Genomic DNA, 20757 nt, shown 5'->3' with positions numbered 1-20757 from the left:
GCCTTGCACGCCTTTCCTTGCTCTTCTCTCTCTTCGTCGCCTTTGGAGAAGGAAGAATCAAGAGACAACAATGTCTGAACCTCTGCCCATGCGCAAAGAGCCCTTTCCCTTCGCCACTGCGATGGGGCTGGGACATTGCGACACCCCCAAGACCAACAAAACACAACAAAAGACCAAAGACATTGGGACATTGCGACACCCCCAGACCAAGACAACACAACAAAACACCAAAGACATTGGGACATTGCGACACCCCCAGACCAAGACAACACAACAAAAGACCAAAGACATTGGGACATTGCGACACCCCCAGACCAAGACAACACAACAAAAGACCAAAGACATTGGGACATTGCAACACCCCCAGACCAAGACAACACAACAAAAGACCAAAGACATTGGGACATTGCAACACCCCCAGACCAAGACAACACAACAAAAAACCAAAGACATTGGGACATTGCGACACCCCCAGACCAAGACAACACAACAAAAGACCAAAGACATTGGGACATTGCGACACCCCCAGACCAAGACAACACAACAAAAGACCAAAGACATTGGGACATTGCGACACCCCCAGACCAAGACAACACAACAAAAGACCAAAGACATTGGGACATTGCGACACCCCCAGACCAAGACAACACAACAAAAGACCAAAGACATTGGGACATTGCAACACCCCCAAGACCAACAAAACACAACAAAAGACCAAAGACATTGGGACATTGCAACACCCCCAGACCAAGACAACACAACAAAAGACCAAAGACATTGGGACATTGCGACACCCCCAGACCAAGACAACACAACAAAACACCAAAGACATTGGGACATTGCGACACCCCCAGATCAAGACAACACAACAAAACACCAAAGACATTGGGACATTGCGACACCCCCAGACCAAGACAACACAACAAAACACCAAAGACATTGGGACATTGCGACACCCCCAGACCAAGACAACACAACAAAAGACCAAAGACATTGGGACATTGCAACACCCCCAGACCAAGACAACACAACAAAAGACCAAAGACATTGGGACATTGCAACACCCCCAGACCAAGACAACACAACAAAAAACCAAAGACATTGGGACATTGCAACACCCCCAAGACAAACAAAACACAACAAAAGACCAAAGACATTGGGACATTGCGACACCCCCAGACCAAGACAACACAACAAAAGACCAAAGACATTGGGACATTGCGACACCCCCAGACCAAGACAACACAACAAAAGACCAAAGACATTGGGACATTGCAACACCCCCAGACCAAGACAACACAACAAAAGACCAAAGACATTGGGACATTGCAACACCCCCAGACCAAGACAACACAACAAAAAACCAAAGACATTGGGACATTGCGACACCCCCAGACCAAGACAACACAACAAAAGACCAAAGACATTGGGACATTGCGACACCCCCAGACCAAGACAACACAACAAAAGACCAAAGACATTGGGACATTGCGACACCCCCAGACCAAGACAACACAACAAAAGACCAAAGACATTGGGACATTGCGACACCCCCAGACCAAGACAACACAACAAAACACCAAAGACATTGGGACATTGCGACACCCCCAGATCAAGACAACACAACAAAACACCAAAGACATTGGGACATTGCGACACCCCCAGACCAAGACAACACAACAAAACACCAAAGACATTGGGACATTGCGACACCCCCAAGACCAACAAAACACAACAAAAGACCAAAGACATTGGGACATTGCGACACCCCCAGACCAAGACAACACAACAAAAGACCAAAGACATTGGGACATTGCGACACCCCCAGACCAAGACAACACAACAAAAGACCAAAGACATTGGGACATTGCGACACCCCCAAGACCAACAAAACACAACAAAAGACCAAAGACATTGGGACATTGCGACACCCCCAGACCAAGACAACACAACAAAAGACCAAAGACATTGGGACATTGCGACACCCCCAAGACCAACAAAACACAACAAAAGACCAAAGACATTGGGACATTGCGACATCCCCAAGACCAACAAAACACAACAAAAGACCAAAGACATTGAGACATTGCAACACCCCCAGACCAAGACAACACAACAAAAGACCAAAGACATTGGGACATTGCAACACCCCCAGACCAAGACAACATAACAAAACACCAAAGACATTGGGACATTGCGACACCCCCAGACCAAGACAACACAACAAAAGACCAAAGACATTGGGACATTGCGACACCCCCAGACCAAGACAACACAACAAAAGACCAAAGACATTGGGACATTGCGACACCCCCAGATCAAGACAACACAACAAAAGACCAAAGACATTGGGACATTGCGACACCCCCAGACCAAGACAACACAACAAAAGACCAAAGACATTGGGACATTGCGACACCCCCAAGACCAACAAAACACAACAAAAGACCAAAGACATTGGGACATTGCAACACCCCCAGACCAACAAAACACAACAAAAGACCAAAGACATTGGGACATTGCAACACCCCCAGACCAAGACAACACAACAAAAGACCAAAGACATTGGGACATTGCGACACCCCCAGACCAAGACAACACAACAAAAGACCAAAGACATTGGGACATTGCAACACACCCAGAACAAGACAACACAACAAAACACCAAAGACATTGGGACATTGCGACACCCCCAGACCAAGACAACACAACAAAAGACCAAAGACATTGGGACATTGCGACACCCCCAGATCAAGACAACACAACAAAAGACCAAAGACATTGGGACATTGCGACACCCCCAGACCAAGACAACACAACAAAAGACCAAAGACATTGGGACATTGCGACACCCCCAGACCAAGACAACACAACAAAAGACCAAAGACATTGGGACATTGCGACACCCCCAGACCAAGACAACACAACAAAAGACCAAAGACATTGGGACATTGCAACACACCCAGAACAAGACAACACAACAAAACACCAAAGACATTGGGACATTGCGACACCCCCAGACCAAGACAACACAACAAAAGACCAAAGACATTGGGACATTGCGACACCCCCAGACCAAGACAACACAACAAAAGACCAAAGACATTGGGACATTGCAACACCCCCAGACCAAGACAACACAACAAAAGACCAAAGACATTGGGACATTGCGACACCCCCAGACCAAGACAACACAACAAAAGACCAAAGACATTGGGACATTGCAACACACCCAGAACAAGACAACACAACAAAACACCAAAGACATTGGGACATTGCCACACCCCCAGACCAAGACAACACAACAAAAGACCAAAGACATTGGGACATTGCGACACCCCCAAGACCAACAAAACACAACAAAAGACCAAAGACATTGGGACATTGCAACACCCCCAAGACCAACAAAACACAACAAAAGACCAAAGACATTGGGACATTGCGACACCCCCAGACCAAGACAACACAACAAAAGACCAAAGACATTGGGACATTGCGACACCCCCAGACCAAGACAACACAACAAAAGACCAAAGACATTGGGACATTGCGACACCCCCAAGACCAACAAAACACAACAAAAGACCAAAGACATTGGGACATTGCGACATCCCCAAGACCAACAAAACACAACAAAAGACCAAAGACATTGGGACATTGCAACAACCCCAGACCAAGACAACACAACAAAAGACCAAAGACATTGGGACATTGCGACACCCCCAGACCAAGACAACACAACAAAAGACCAAAGACATTGGGACATTGCGACACCCCCAAGACCAACAAAACACAACAAAAGACCAAAGACATTGGGACATTGCAACACCCCCAGACCAAGACAACACAACAAAAGACCAAAGACATTGGGACATTGCGACACCCCCAGACCAAGACAACACAACAAAACACCAAAGGAAACCTTATCCACTTCCTCAATATGTTACTGGGTTATGAATGCCATTTCCTAATTGGTTCTATCATTAAAACAGGGGGAGGCTTTGTCTTTGCGGGAGGGGGAGACATCCTGCCATAGTACAATCTGCCCAAGTTTTGAGTTAATATAGAATAGTAGAGTTGGAAGAGACCTCATGGGCCACCCAGTCCAAAGTGGGCCTGGGCTGGATGGCCTTTAGGGGTCTCTTCATCCAAGTCAGGATCCTTTATCGGAGATCGCTGAGCAAGCAGAGGCTGGGTGGACATCTGTCAGGAGTGCTTTCATTGTGCTTTACCTGCCTGGCAGAAAGAAGGGGCTAGACTGAATGGCCCTTGGGGGGTGTCTCTTCCAATTCTATTTATTATTATTATCATCATCATCATCATTTATTACTGATCATTAAGCAGAGGCTGGGTGGCCATCTATCGGGGGTGTATTGATTGTGTTTTTCCTGCCTGGCAGAAAGAAGGGAGTTGAGCTGGATGGCCGAGAAGGGGGTCTATTAATTAATTAATTAAATGTTAATCATTATTACTATTACTTATCATTAAGCAGAGGCTGGATAGCTCCTGTTGGGGGTGTTTTGCCCTTGGGGTCTCTCTCTCTCTCTCCTGGGGATCTAGAATCGCCCCCTCCCTCTCCCCCCCCCCCCCCCCCGCCATATCTGTCTCATCATAGAGCTGGCATGGGCCAACTTTGGCCCTCCTTCTAGGTGTTCTGAGCTTCAACTCCCACAATTATTAAGAGTCTACTGGCTGTTAGGAATTGTGGGAGATGAAGTCCAAAACACCTGGAACTCGCCCCAGGCGTGGCCTAGACTACGGGAAACAATAGTAGAACGATGACTCTCCAAGCCGGGACAACACAATTAAACAGGAAATGAAACTTTCTAACAAGAAAGAGAACTTGTTTTTCACATTTTGTTACATAGCGATATCTTTCCCCTGTCCTTCTTTCTGTGTGATAATGTGACTGTTCTTTGGATTAGTTATACAGTAATAATGATAATATAAGGTGATGGGCACACTGGGTGCCATGCCAAAAGATCTCAGCCGGCATTTGGAAACCATAGACATTGAAAAAATTACGATCTGCCAACTGCAAAAGGCCACCCTACTGGGATCTGCACGCATCATCCGAAAATACATCACACAGTCCTAGACACTTGGGAAGTGTTCGACTTGTGATTTTGTGATATGAAATCCAGCATATCTATCTTGTTTGCTGTGTCATAATAAAATAATAATAATAATAATAATAATAATAATAATAATAATAATAATAAGTTTATTTGAATCCCGCCACCATCTCCCCCGGAGGGGACTCTGGGCAGCTCACAGAAATATCAGATACAAAACAATAACAATGTACAATACATCAATAAACAATAACATAGTAATACAGTAGAGTCTCACTTATCCAGCATTCGCTTATCCTATATTCTGGATTATCCAACGCATTTTTGTAATCAATGTTTTCAATACATCGTGATATTTTGGTGCTAAATTCATAAATACGGTAATTACTACATAGCATTACTGCGCATTGAACTACTTTTTCTGTCAAATTTGTTGTAAAACATGTTTTGCTGCTTAATTTGTAAAATCATAATCTAATTTGATGTTTAATAGGCTTTTCCTTAATCCCTCCTTATTATCCAATTTATTCGCTTATCCAACATTCTGGTGGCCCGTTTATGTTGGATAAGTGAGACTCTACTGTAACAGGAAATAATAAAAAGTAACTATAAAGACATTAAATACCTCTTGCGGGATGAGAAAACTTACAGTGGAAGGAGGGAAGTTCCAATCCAAGGAAGTGTTGATGTGACATCAAAGGCTTTTTGGGCTGTATGGCCTTGTTCCAGCAGCATTCTTTCCTGGCGTTTCACCTGTATCAATGGCAGGCATCCTCAGAGGTTTGTTCAAAGGTCTGTTTGAAATGAGGCAAGTGGAGTGAATATCTACCTGTGGCATAATGCCCCTGTCTGTCTGAAGCAAGTATGGATGTTGCAATGAGCAATGAGCAAGCTTGGTTAGCATTGAGTAGCCATGAAGCTGCAAAGTCAATCAGTGAGGCCATTTCCATAGAGATAGCCTGACCTCTGTTGCCTGGAGGCATCCTCTATTTGGGAGGTGTTTTTATTTATTTATTTATTTATTTGCAGTATTTATATTCCGCCCTTCTCACCCCGAAGGGGACTCAGGGCGGATCACATTATACACACATAGTGTTAACTGGCACTTGGTTGTTTGCTGTCTGGAGTTCTCCCGTTTCTGAGTGGCGTTCCTTATTTACTGCCTTGATTCTGGTGTTTTTTAATCCTGGTGATCTGATTTTGCTCATTTTCATGGGGGAATTCCACCCCAGAGTGCAAAGTGCCAGTGAACACCTTCCAAACAGGATGCCCCCAGGCAACAACGGCCAGGCTACCTCTATGCAGATACCCTCACTGATAAACTTTGCAAACTTCATGGCTAGTCAATATTTTCCACACTTGCTTCAAACAGACAAGGTTCTTTCTCCCGCCCTTGACATTATTTCACAGGCACAGATACCCTCCACTTGCCTCACCACCAACAGATCCGCTGCAGAGGCCATTAACCACATATGCAGGTGAAACAGCAACAGAGAATCATGCTGGAACAGGGCCACGCAGCCTGAAGAACTCACAGCAACTCAGTGATTCAGGCCATGTGTGTTCCTGTCTCCCATCCTATTGTTTGCTTAATGGGACCCAGTTAACATTTGCATGGGCTTACAGGACTGTTTGCAAGTCCCAGGGAACCTTCTAGAAGGACTCCTGCCGGAAGTCACATAGGCAACCTTTTGTCAAAGTTATAAAAGAGGGACCTGCTTGTTGTTGTTGTTGTTCTGTCCCAGAGAAGTTGCAGGTAGTTGCCGTGTCTCTTCAAATGTTTGCTCCTCTATGCAGAGACCCTCAGTAATTGACTTTGCAGCTGCAAGGCTATTCAATGCTGTTCAAGCTTGCGCATTGCAACATTCAGAAGGTTTTCATGGTCAGAATCACTGGGTTGCTGTGAGTTTTCCAGGCTGCCTGGCCATGCTCCATAAGCATTCTCTCCTGATGTTTTGCCTGAGCCTATGCCAGGCATCCTCAGAGGTTGTGAGGTCTGTTGGAAATGAGGCAAGTTGGGTTTATATGTTCAGAAGATGCCTCCAGGCAGGGCCGTAGCCAGGAAAAAAATTCAGGTTTTTAAAAAAAAAATATTCGGGGGGGGGGGGGGGTTGAACCCCTAACCCCCCCTCCCGGCTACAGTCCTGTCAATATCTGCTTGAGATAGTGCCTTGAGGGACTCTTAATTTTTTGCATCTCATAGATGTAGCATGGGGATTTGCTTAACCAGTTAAAATTCATGAGTAAACCAGGTTTTTTTTTTAACCTGAAAAATTTCGGGGGGGGGGGTTGAACCCCTAACCCCTCCCCCCGGCTACAGGCCTGCCTCCAGGCAACAGCAGCCAGGCTACATCTATGCACATACCCTTAACGATTGATGTTGCGGCTGCAATTCTACTCAACGCTATTCAAGCTTGCTAATTGCAACATTCACTGGATGCCTCCAGGCAACAACAGCCAGGCTACCTCTATGCCGAGATCCTCACGGATTGACTTTGCAGCTGCAAGGCTACTCAATGCTAACCAAGCTTGCTCACTGCAACCTTCACACTTGCTTCAGACAAGGGTTCTTTCTCCGACCCTGGACATTATTCCACAGGTATAGATAAAATGGAAAAGGTAAAGACTTCCCCTGACGTTAAGTCCAGTCGTGTCTGACTCTGGGGGTTGGTGCTCATCTCCATTTCTAAGCCAAAGAGCCGGCGTTGTCCATAGACACCTCCAAGGTCATGTGGCTATTGGCATGACTGCATGGAGCACCGTTACCTTCCCGCCGAAGCTGTACCTATTGATCTACTCACATTGGCATGTTTTCGAACTGCTAGGTTGGCAGGAGCTGGAGCTAACAGCGGACGCTCATTCTGCTCCCAGGATTTGAACCTGCGACCTTTCGGTCTCCAGCTCAGTGCTTTAACACACTTCGCCACCGAGGCTCCAACAGGTATAGATACACTCCACTTACTTCATAGCCACCGATGCAGGCGAAACGTCAGGAGAGACTGCAGCTGGAACATATTGTCTATACAGCCCAGAAAACTCACAGCAACCCAAGGAAGTGCGTTTGGGAAGCTGAAGGTGGCGACCTTTGGCTCAGGTGAGCCCCTCCGGACGGAGCCCCCCCCCCCTCCCAGGTGCAAGAGGGAGGGGGGAGGGGCCTGGAAGTTTTGCCGACCCGCTAATTGGGCGCCCGGGGGGAGGGCCCGGCGAATGGGAGCCCGGGGGCGTGGCGGAGGGGCGTGTGGGCGTGGCCTGGGCGCCCTGATAAGCCCCCTCCCCCCCCTCCCCCCCCTCCCTCCCTCTCTCTTCCCGGCCGTGGACGATGTGGCCGCAGTTCGCCCCGCTGCGCCTCCCGCTCCGCCGCCGCCTCCAGACCGCCGCCGTCCTCCAATGGGTCTTCTCCTTCCTCGCCCTCGGTGAGCCCACCAGGGAAGGGGGGGGGGGGGTTCGCGCAGGGATTCCCCCACATGGAGCTGCAAAGGCTGGAGGAGCCCGGCATGTCTATTCCTGTTATTATTATGGTGTTACTGACTTATACTCCGCTTTATCTCTCCTGCAGGAGATTCAGTGCGGCCTATCATAAAAGCACCAGCATACGATTATTATTATTATTATTATTATTATTATTATTATTATTATTATTATTATATTATTATTTTACCTTCTTTGTACGCTATTTTCCCAATGAAGGGGATAGCAATTATATATGTGTGTTGTTGTTGTTGTTTATACCCCACTTTATTTCACCTGCAGGAGACTCAAAGCAGCTTGACGTAAAAGCATCAGCACACAATTTAAAATTATTATTATATTGATATAACTAGCTTTGCCCGGCCACGCATTGCTGTGGCTTATGGGAATCCTTTGTTGGCCAAGTGGAATAGCAGTGAATAGCCTTGCAGTCTCAAAGCCTGGCCGTTTTCTGGAGTAGCTGGAGCTTTTTGTTGTATCAACGTGGAGGCATGGATGAGGGGTTGTGCTGCCAAGTTTAGTGTTTCTGGGATGGGTAGTTTTGTCCTAGGCCGAAATTTCATTACCCTTTTATATATATAGATATATATTATATATTCATTATTATAATATATATTTATTCCCCGCTTTACCTCTCCTGCAGGAAACTCAAAGCAGCTTAACATAAAAACATCAGCATACAATTATATGTGTATGTGTGTATACTGTATAATTTATTATTATTATTATTATTATTATTATTATTATTATTATTATATTTATAGCCCGCTTTATTTCTCCTGCAGGAGAACATTGAAGCAGTTTAACATAAAAGCATTAACATACTATATATATATATATATATATATATATATATATATATATATATAGTATTATTATTACTAATAATAATAATTGTATGATAATGATTTATGTTAAGGTGACATAAAGCATTAGCATACAATTTAAATTGTATAATGTTTATTATTATTATTATTATTATCATTTGTACCCTGCTTTATCTCTCCCTCAGGAGACTCAAAGCTAGGCTGAACCTAAAAGTGTCAGGATAACAATTTAAAACATGGCAATTTGCAAATATTAAAACAGGATTAAATATAAACAGTATTTTTTTTAAAAAAAATCCCCAGTTAAAAACCTTTTAAAACATATTCAGAGTTAAAAGCTAATTTATTTCTTACCTTATTCCTAGCCCACCTTTCTCCCCGCGGGGGGGGGGGGGGCTCAAGGGGCTGACACTCCCCACTTGGCAAAGTTTAAAAGGGTACAATACAAAAGTTGCAAAGCAATTAAATAGCAGCAGTGTGGAAAAGAACAAAATGAAAATACAGTAGTAGATACACTAAAAAGTCATTTCTAGTCTTAAGAGGATTCTGGGACCTGTAGTCCGAGAGGAACTGTGATCCTGGGGGAGGCAGGGACTTCTAGTTCCCAAGGAAAGCAGTTGCTGGAGGGTTGCAGCAGGGGCGCCCCACCCTGGGCCTCCAGGTGTTTTGGACTCCAGCTCCCATGATTCCTAACAGCTGGTAAGATGGCTGGGATTTCTGGGAATTGAAGTCCGAACCACCTGGAGGCCTAAAGGCTGAGAACCACCGGATCACAGAAATGAAGCTTTGTATCCACACAGCTGAATCCAATCCCACGTGATCTGCTTTGAGCTGGGCTATGTGGCCGTGTGGACTCAGATAACCCAGTTCAAAGCAGGCATTGTGGGGTTTCCTGCCTCGACATTCTGGGTTCTGGGGCTGTGTGGAAGGAAGGGCCCCACGAAGAGCTTGGGGAGTCAATACAAACTGGGTTGCTGTGAGTTTTCTGGGTTGTGTGGCCAATATGTTCCAGCAGCATTCTCTCCTGACGTTTCGCCTGCACCTATGGCTTATGGCGTCTTCAGGGGACACACAAGGAACTGGGTTGCTGAGGGATGCTAGGAGATGTAGTCCAAAAGGGAGCTTCGGGTTCAAAAGGAATGGGCTGAAGGGTCACGGGGGGGGGAGGGGGCTCTTCCGCCTGGAGCACCTGTGTGGCGGGAGGGGGGCCGGGCTCTCTCTGGGGAAGGGGCTGCGGGGGTCCTTCCCCCCTTACCGCCACTGACCCCCCTCTTCCCTCCCCCCCCCCCCCCCCAGCGCAGTGCTGCCTGCTGCTCTTCGGGGCGCTGCTGGTGGGCGAGGGGTGGGCGCTGGCCGCCCTCTACGCCGCCTGGCTCTACCTGGACTGGGAGACCCCCGCCCGGGGGGGCCGCCGCTCCGCCTGGGTCCGGCGATGGGCCGTCTGGAGGCACTTCCGGGACTACTTCCCCATCACGGTCAGTAACGGGAGGGGGTTGTCTTTTTTGGGGGGGCGGGGGTCTTTTTGGGGGCTGCCATTTGGGATCAGAAGGGAATCACAGCGACCCTGGACCCTTCCTCCCCTCTCTATTCTCCTTTTTAAATTATTAGTATTCTTATATTTTCATATTCAAATATTATATTATCATTGTATAATTTCCCAATATTTTATATTGGCGCTTCTTGCAGTCATGCCAGTGGCCACATGACCTTGGAGGTGTCTACGGACAACGCCGGCTCTTCGGCTTAGAAATGGAGATGAGCCCCAACTCCCACAGTCGGACACGACTGGACTTAACGTCAGGGGAAAACCTTTACCTTTACCTTTTTATCATATATATTTTATTGTTTTCATATTATGGTAGAGTCTCGCTTATCCAACATAAACGGGCCAGCAGAACCTTGGATAAGCGAATATGTTGGATAATAAGGAGGGATTAAGGAAAATAATAATATAATAATAATTTTATTTTTGTACCCCGCTACCATATCCCCAGAGGGAAAAACCTATTAAACATCAAATTAAGTTATGATTTTACAAATTAAGCACCAAAACATCATGTTATACAACAAATTTGACAGAAAGAGTAGTTCAATGTGCAGTAATGCTATGTAGTAATTACTGTATTTGTGAATTAAGCACCAAAATATCACAATGTATTAAAAACATTGACTACAAAAATGTGTTGGATAATCCAGAAGCTTGGATGAGTGAGACTCTATATTTATTCAACCATTAAGTAAAGGTAAAGGTTTCCCCTGATGTTAAGTCCAGTCGTGACCAACTCTGGGGGTTGGTGCTCATCTCCATTTCTAAGCCGAGGAGCCGGCGTTGTCCGTAAACTCCTCCAAGGTCATGTGGCCATGGGCACCATTACCTTCCCGCCAAAGCGGTACCTATTGATCTACTCACATTTGCATGTTTTTGAACTGCTAGGTTGGCAGGAGCTGGGGCTAACAGCAGGAGCTCATTCTGCTCCTGGGATTCGAACCTGCAACCTTCTGGTCTGCAAGTTCAGCAGCTCAGCGCTTTAACACGCTGCACCACCAGAGGCCCCCATTATACTATCATCATTTGATTTTTACATTATCATATTTTATTAATTACCACGTTACACTTTGTTCTAATGTCATCATACTTAATTTTAAATTATTATATTTTATTATATTTTATTGTCTTCATATTATAATTTTTCACCATTACATTTTATTAATTTATCATGTGATTGTTTATTCCCATGCTATCCCATAATAATCGCATATAATTTTACATAATTACATCTATTATTTTATTATGTTATATTTTATAATTTCCGTATGGATTATATTATCATTTTCAATTTATCGTTGTATTTTATTATCATGCCTCTTGGGGGGGGGGCTCTGACCCTGCCCCCCCCTCCCCACTGGCCCTCATTCTCCACTTTTCCTTCCCAGCTGGTGCGCACGGCGGAGCTGGATGCGCGGCGCAACTACCTGTTTGGCTTCCACCCGCACGGGGTGCTGGTGGCGGGGGCCTTTGGGAACTTCTGCACGGAGGCCACGGGCTTCTCTGAGCTCTTCCCGGGCCTCACGCCCCACCTCCTGATGCTGCCCTTCTGGTTCAAGGTGCCCTTCTTCCGAGACTACATCATGAGCGGAGGTGAGACAAGGAGGGGGGGGGGGTCGCTATTATGGGGAGGGTGCTCCTGGAGGGAGACCCCCACTCTCATACACACATCCTCCTTCCCATCTAACCCTATCTATGCATGTATGCATCCATCCATCCATTTGATTATCTGACTATCTGTCTATCTATCCATCCATATATAATAATAATAATAAAACTTTATTTATACCCCGCCACCATCTCCCCGTGGGGACTCGGGGCGGCTCACAATGTTACAAAAGTAACAGCGCAAATACATTGACAATACACACAGTTTAAAACACAAGAAGATGATAAAACACAAGTTAAAACCAAGATTTAAACAACAGTAATAATATCAATAGTAATAATATCAAACAACCACCAATGCGATTCAGTCAACTTCAAAGGTGGGGGGGACTATAGCAGCAATATAAGATAAAATCATTAGATTAAAATATCCCAGTGAAAGGAACCTAATAACATTCAGAATAGAATTATAATTATAATGAGGCTGGTCATCCAATGGCTGTCTCTCCAAAGGCTAGCCCAAACATCCAGGTTTTGAATTGTTTCTTAAAGGATGGTAGGGAAGGCGCCAGACATATATATATGTATATATATGTCTGTCTATCTATCTGGTCCATGAGATCACGAAGAGTCGGAAACAACTGAAACAACTACAACATCTATCTATCCATCCATCCAACTTTCCATCCATCTGTCTATCCATCTATGTATCTATCCATATATCTATGTATTCTTCTATCTATGCTATGCAGTGTTATTTGTGCTCCTGATGTTGGTTTTCTTCTCATGACACAGCCGGGCCACTATAGCCTTGCTTTCTGCATTTTCTTGCTGGTCGCTTTTATTCCTAGTCTTTGACTGACTATCTGTGTATCTATGTGCACTATCTATCCATCAATCTATCTATCATCTGTCTATTATCTATGTGTCCATCCATCCATATATGTATGCATCAGGCCCGTAGCCAGGATTTTGTTTCAGGAAGGGCTGGGATTTTGGTTGGGGGGGGGGGGGGGCTGATTCTGAGCGGGAGAGGGTCTACCCTAGCAAACCTTTTGTATTGTTATCCCAATGCCCCCATGTATATGGGATATATTGAGCATGGTGATCAGATCATGATATGAATAAACATAACAGTTTAAATCAGGGGTCCCCAAACTTTTTAAGCAGGGGGCCGGTCCACAATCCTTCAGACTGTGGAGGGGCCGAATTATCATTTGAAAAAAAAAATACAAACAAATTCCTATGCATACTGCACATGTCTTATTTGTAGTGCAACAACAACAACAACGAAAGAACAATACAATATTTAAAAATGAAAACAATTTTAACCAACATAAACCTATTAGGATTTCAATGGAAAGTGTGGGCCTGCAACTGGCCAATGAGATAGTCAAGTTAATTAGGATTGTTGTTGTTGGTGTGCCTTCAAGTCATGTCAGACTTTGGCCGAGCCTAAGTCTAAAATTATTTATTTATTTACTGCATTTATTTACTACATTTATATCCCACCCTTCTCACCCCGAAGGGGACTCAGAGCAGCTGTATGTACATACAATGTATTATATTATTAGCATAACACGATATTAGCATAATATATTACTGTATTGAACTATACCACTATACTATTATATAATACTAGCTGTGCCCGGCCACGCATTGCTGTGGTAGTATGGGAAATAAAGTATTGAGGAATTGGTGGTTGTTAAGGTAAAGGGTAAAGGTTTTTCCTTACATTAAGTCCATTATAAATGGGTTATATAGCTGTGTGGAAGGGCCTTGAGTCTACACTGCCATATAATCCAGTTAAAATCAGATAATCTGTATTTTATAGGCAGTGTGGAAGAGGCCTAAGTGAGGCCTAACTCTGCCTGTCCCTTGGGCTGAGTGGGTTGCTAGGAGACCAAGTGGGTGGAGCTTAGCCTTCTAACTGGCAGCAATTGGATAAAAACAATTCTTCATCTCCCTCTAATTAGGACTTTATTTTTGTTTTCTTTTTGTTGTATGAACGTAGAGGCGTGGATGACGGGTTGTGCTGCCAAGTTTAGTGTTTCTGGGATGTGTAGTTTTGTTGCTTTGTCCTAGGCTGAAATTTCATTATCCTTTTATATATATAGATGTAATATATAACATACAATTAATATTATTATATGGTATTACTATTAGTATTATATTGTATAACATAAGATTATTATCAATATTATATGTATATACAATATATTATATTATTAAAACTGATATAAAAATAATTATTTTATAAAACTGAGGGCGGGGGCCAGGTAAATGACCTTGGAGGGCCGCATCCGGCCCCCGGGCCTTAGTTTGGGGACCCCTGGTTTAAATCATAAATGTAAGGCCTTCTTGTGGACCATCCTGAGAATTTCGGGGGGGGGGGGCTGAAGCCCCTCAAGTCCCCCCCTGGCTACATGCCTGGTATGCATGTAACTATGCCTCTCTCTCTGTCCGTCCATCCATCCATCTACGCAATGCTGCTTGTGCTCCTGATGTTGGTTCTCTTCCCATGACATGGCTGGACCACTGGAGCCTTTCTTCCTACCTTTTCTTGCTTGATGGCTTTTCTTCCTAGTCTTTGACAGCTGTCATTGTTTGGCACATGGTCAAGGAGTGTCAGGCCAGGTGTCCATCGCAGCACACTCACCCTCTTCTCTCTCTCTCTCTCTCTCTCCGCAGGGCTGGTCTCCTCGGACAAGGCCAGCGCGGCCTATCTCCTGAGCCACGAGGGCGGGGGGCAGGTGGCGGTCATTGCGGTGGGGGGGCCCTCCGAGTCCCTTGAGGCCCGGCCGGGGGCCCTCACCCTCCAGGTCCTCCACCGGAAGGGGTTCATCAAGATGGCCCTCACGCACGGGTAAGGGGGGGGGGAGGACCTCTTGTTGGGACTGCAACCATCTCGCCCGCTTCCTCTTGCATGATTGCCAGCTACTCCTTTTGGGTCATCTCCATGTTGGAAGTCACACAGGCAGAAGAAGATTCCCTTCTTCACTATGGAGAGGGACTTCTCCATCGTGGCCCCCCAGCTCTGGAACTCTCCCCGGGGAGATCAGGCAGGCCCCTTCCCTCCTTATTTTGCAGAAGAGCTCTTCCAACAGGCTTTGGCGACTGATTTCCTTACTTTGAGATTGCCCTGTTTGTCCATTCTGTTTTTATAGCATTTTTACTCCTTGCCGTATATAGTCTTTAGGTGTATGCCTCCTCCAGCACCTTAATGGGATAATAGTCCCTGGTACCTACCTCTTTCCTAGTCTGTACTGTATAAAACTATTTGCACTTTTCTGGTCCACTACCCCTTTTAGGAGCCAACCCAAGTTTTTATCAAAGTGTGCTTATTGTTTATTGGTATATGTGATTTTATTTGTTTATTATTTAGTTTTATTGCTGTGTTTTATATTGCTTGTTGCCTGGGCTTGGCCCCATGTAAGCCGCCCCGAGTCCCCTCGGGGAGATGGGGCGGGGTATAAAAATAAAATTTTATTATTATTATTTGATATCCAAAAAGAGGGGAAGACCCTTTTGTTTTATTTATTTATTTATTTATTTTATTAGACTTGTATACCGCTATTCCCAGTTTGGCTTGGAGTGGTTTACAGAAATAGATTAAAACAGTACGCTTAGCTTTAAAATAACAATAAAAACAGACATAGCCCCGAGTTTTAAGGTACCAGTGAGCTTCCCTTTGTCTTTGGCCTTCTTGTTCATTTTTCCTCACCATAAGGTGAGAAGGTTTCTCTCTTTCTCCTTACTAAGAGATGGAGAATCTTCTATTTTACTGGGTTGAGTCTTCTCCTTGATTTGAGCCTACCTTTAATTCTACCTAAGAAAGCCTGTCCCTGTGAGATGCTTCTTGCATGAGTTTTGTAAGTAATCCTACTTTGGAGGCCTGTTTGGGTCTCTGGTGTCGTAGTGCAAAGGGGACGGATGGAAGGAAAGGCTGGGACTGAATCCCTTGAAGTCCTTTCCGTATTTTTGTCCGGCCACCCTACTAGGAGGCTTGCACCTTCATTTTCCTTCTAATCCTAACAGGTTTGGTACCTGGACAGTCACCAGAGTGATTTCTCAATGAGGGAGAGGCTCTTTGTGGGGGAGGGGAGGGGACCCCCGCCCGGAGGGCCAATGGCCTGGTGGCGGGAAAGGAATGACCTTTGGGATCCCCAAGGGGCGGGGTGTTTGTGTTGGGGTCAAGTGCCCCTTCTTGACCCCTGACCTCTCCCTCACCCCCTCTTTTTCTTCAGGGCGGCGCTGGTGCCGGTCTTCTCCTTTGGGGAGAACGAGCTCTTCCTGCAGGTCTCCAACCCGCGGGGCTCCCTCATCCGGGCGGTGCAGGAGCGGCTCCAGAGGCTCATGGGGCTGGCGCTGCCCCTCTTCCACGCCCGAGGGGTCTTCCAGTACGACTTCGGGCTCCTCCCCTTCCGCAGGCCCATCCACACCGTTGGTGAGACGGCGAGAGAGTGAGCGAGTGGGCGAGAGAGAGTGAGCGGGAGTGAGAGTAACTGAGTGAGCAAAAGTGAGTAAGTAATCAAGTGAGTGAGCACATGAGTGAGCAAAAGTGAGTGAGAACATGAGTGAGCGAGCAAAAGTGAGTGAGCAAGAGAGAGCAAAAATGAGTGGGCAAGTGAGCAAAAGTGAGTAAGTGATCAAGTGAGTGAGCAAAAGTGAGTGAGAACATGAGTGAGCGAGCAAAAGTGAGTGAGCGAGAGAGCAAGAATGAGTGGGCAAGTGAGCAAAAGTGAGTAAGTGATCAAGTGAGTGAGCAAAAGTGAGTGAGAACATGAGTGAGCAAAAGTGAGGGACCACATGAGTGAGCGAGCAAAAGTGAGTGAGCAAGAGAGAGCAAAAATGAGTGGGCAAGTGAGCAAAAGTGAGTAAGTGATCAAGTGAGTGAGCACATGAGTGAGCAAAAGTGAGTGACCACATGAGTGAGCGAGCAAAAGTGAGTGAGCAAGAGAGAGCAAAAATGAGTGGGCAAGTGAGCAAAAGTGAGTAAGTGATCAAGTGAGTGAGCACATGAGTGAGCAAAAGTGAGTGAGAACATGAGTGAGCGAGCAAAAGTGAGTGAGCGAGAGAGCAAGAATGAGTGGGCAAGTGAGCAAAAGTGAGTGAGCAAGAGAGAGCAAAAATGAGTGGGCAAGTGAGCAAAAGTGAGTAAGTGATCAAGTGAGTGAGCACATGAGTGAGCAAAAGTGAGTGAGAACATGAGTGAGCGAGCAAAAGTGAGTGAGCGAGAGAGCAAGAATGAGTGGGCAAGTGAGCAAAAGTGAGTAAGTGATCAAGTGAGTGAGCAAAAGTGAGTGAGAACATGAGCGAGCGAGCAAAAGTGGGTGAGCGAGAGAGCGCAAAAATGAGTGGGCAAGTGAGCAAAAGTGAGTAAGTGATCAAGTGAGTGAGCAAAAGTGAGTGAGCGAGAGAGCAAGAATGAGTGGGCAAGTGAGCAAAAGTGAGTGAGCACGTGAGTGAGCAAGAGTGAGCGAGAGCAAGTGAGAGAGTGACTAAGAAAGTGAGCAGAGAGAGAGAGAGAGAGTCCCCACTTTCCCCTCCCCAGAAGGGGTCCCTGGTGATCAATGGCCCATAAAACTGTTTCTTTCCTGGTTTGAAGAAGGGTTACTTCCTTTTGCATGGTGGTGTCCTTACTTTGAAAGGAGTTGTTCTACTCCAGAAACATTGTTTTTGTGCCACAAACTCTGTTGAATGGGCTGAGACTCTTATGAGGAGATATTCTTTGGCAAACCATTGCGCAATGTGCTGCTGCAGGATGATGTGTCCCCCACCACCCCTGCAAAGACAAAGTTTGTGCAGTTTAATCAACTTTTTCCTAAATGTTTATAATGATAGAATCATTTAGGAAACGACGACATTGATAACCCTGGGCCAGAATCGTGCTGCCTCGTGTAGCCAGCAGCTTCCCTGCCCCCAGGCCCCGTCCAGCCTGACCCTTGGCTCCTGCCCCACTGGCTGCCAGTCTTGCCAGAGTCCGGCTGAGGCAACGCTCCCTCCCACTCCGTCCTGAGTGTTGCAACTCCCTGCAGCAGTGGGAGCCCAGAGGAGGGGGAAGGGGGGGGGGGTCTCTGGACTTTGCCCTATAGGCCTCTCTGTTCCCCTCTGGCCGCTTGGCTGTTGTTTCTCCCAAGTGTCTGACCGTCTAGGGCTAAGCAAAGGAGGAGAGAGAGAGAGAGAGAGAGAGAGAGAGAGAGAGAGAGAGAGAGAGAGAGAGAGAGAGAGAGAGAGAAGGGCAGCTGAAGACCCCCCCCCCCTTGCAAGGAGGTCACGGTGGGGGCATTTTTGTGTTGAAAGAAAAAGTGGGGTATAAACAAACATAATGTGTTGTCGAAGGCTTTCATGGCTGGAATCACTGGGTTGCTGTGATTTTTCCAGGCTGTCTGGCCATGTTCCAGCAACATTCTCTCCTGACGTTTTGCCTGCATCTGTGGCAAGCATCTCCAGAGGGTTTGCCTGAGGCAAATGGAGTGCATATATGCCTATGGAATAATGCCCAGGGTGGGAGAAAGAACTCTTGCCTGTTTAAAGCAAGTGTGGATGTTGCAATTAGCAAGCTTGATTAGCATTGAATAGCCTTGCAGCTGCAAGGTCAATCAGTGAGGGTGTCTGCATAGAGGAAGCCTGGCTGTTGTTGCCTGGGGGCATTCTTTGTTTAGGAGGGGTTAACTGGCAATTTGACTGTTTGGAGGCCCCCAGGCAACGGCAGCCAGGCTACCTCTATGCAGACACCCTCACCGATTGACTATGCAACATCATGGCCACTCAATGCTATTCAAGATTGTTCATTGCAACGTTCACACCACCTTCAAACTGGCAAGGATTTTTTTTCTCCCATCCTGGACATTTCAGAGAGAGAGAGAGAGAGAGAGAGAGATCTATATATGCATGCATGCATGCATGCATACACACACACACACACAGTAGAGTCTCACTTATCCAACACTCGCTTATCCAACGTTCTGGATTATCCAATGGATTTTTGTAGTCAATGTTTTCACTACATTGTGATATTTTGGTGCTAAATTCATAAATACAGTAATTACTACATAGCATTACTGCGTATTGAACTACTTTTTCTGTCAAATTTGTTGTTTAACATGTTTTGGTGCTTAATTTGTAAAATCATAACCTAATTTGATGTGTAATAAGCTTTTCCTTAATCCCTCCTTATTATCCAACATTCTGCCGGCCTGTTTATGTTGGATAAGTGAGACTACTCTGTGTGTGTGTGTGTGTGTGTGTGTGTGTGTGTATACACAGACACATCCACACACACACACACACCCTCCCTCCACTGGCCTCATTTCCAGACAAACCTCTGAGGATGCTTGCAACAGATGCAGGCGAAATGTCAGGAGAGAATGCTGTGGGTACAGACAGGCTGGAAAACTCACGGCAACACAATAAAATAATAATGCTTCCCTTTGGGGACGGACCCCTCCCTGTCTGACCCGCCTCCTTCTCTCCCCGCAGTGGGGGCCCCCATCCTGGTGCCCAAGACCCCCCACCCCTCCCGCGAGGCCATCGACGAGCTCCACGCCACTTACCTGCAGAGCCTGGTCCAGCTCTTCGAGGAGCACAAGGCCAAGTACGGCGTCCCGGAGGACAAGCACCTGGTCCTGGTCTAGATCCGGGAAAGGAGAAGAGCCAGCGGCCGGGATTGGGACCACGTACTTTTTCCTTCCTTCCTGGCAAGAGGAGGGGTGGCATTTGGAGACTGGGCACAGGTGGAGGGCGGCAGGCCTGCCTTAAAGGGGAGGGCCGGTCCTCCCTCCTTTGAAAGGCCACCTTCCTTCCTTCTCCTTCGGGATGGTGATGTTTCCCCACTACGATCAAGTGACTCCGTCCCGTGGTCACGGCCACAGGTGTGCAAAAGGGCGGCCTTATTGTCTCTCCTTCTTGCAGGAAATAAATTGGAAAATGAATCACCTCTGCCTTTTGTGTATCCAAGCCGAAGGGGAAGCTTCTCTGGGCAAAACTATAGGCGTAGCAGCAACAAAAAAGGTAAAGGTTTTCCCTGACGGTAAGTCAGTCTGACTCTGGGGGTTGGTGCTCATCTCAATTTCTAAGCGGAAGAGCCGGCGTTGTCCGTAGACACCTCCAAGGTCATGTGGCCACGGGCATGACTGCATGGAGCGCCCTTACCTTCCCTCCGGAGCAGTACCTATTGATCTACTCATACTCTGGGGGTTGGGGCTCATCTCCATTTCTAAACCAAAGAGCC

General features: G+C 46.3%; 1 protein-coding gene across 1 annotated transcript; it reads left to right on the top strand.

The window, feature by feature from the left end:
- Nucleotides 1-8340: 8340 nt before the first annotated feature.
- LOC134299921 (2-acylglycerol O-acyltransferase 2-like) lies at nt 8341-20458 on the top strand. The gene is made up of 6 exons (XM_062984098.1): nt 8341-8488; nt 10667-10845; nt 12305-12509; nt 15216-15390; nt 16772-16971; nt 20007-20458. The coding sequence occupies exons 1-6, from the start codon at nt 8395-8397 to the stop codon at nt 20159-20161; spliced, it is 1008 nt and encodes a 335-aa protein (XP_062840168.1). The 5' UTR covers nt 8341-8394; the 3' UTR covers nt 20162-20458.
- The last annotated feature ends 299 nt before the right edge of the window (nt 20459-20757 follow it).

This window comes from Anolis carolinensis, chromosome 6 (assembly GCF_035594765.1).
Source record: "Anolis carolinensis isolate JA03-04 chromosome 6, rAnoCar3.1.pri, whole genome shotgun sequence".
NCBI lineage: Eukaryota > Metazoa > Chordata > Lepidosauria > Squamata > Dactyloidae > Anolis > Anolis carolinensis.
The sequence above is the reverse complement of the archived record's forward strand: the minus strand, read 5'-3'. Positions and strand labels throughout refer to the sequence as shown.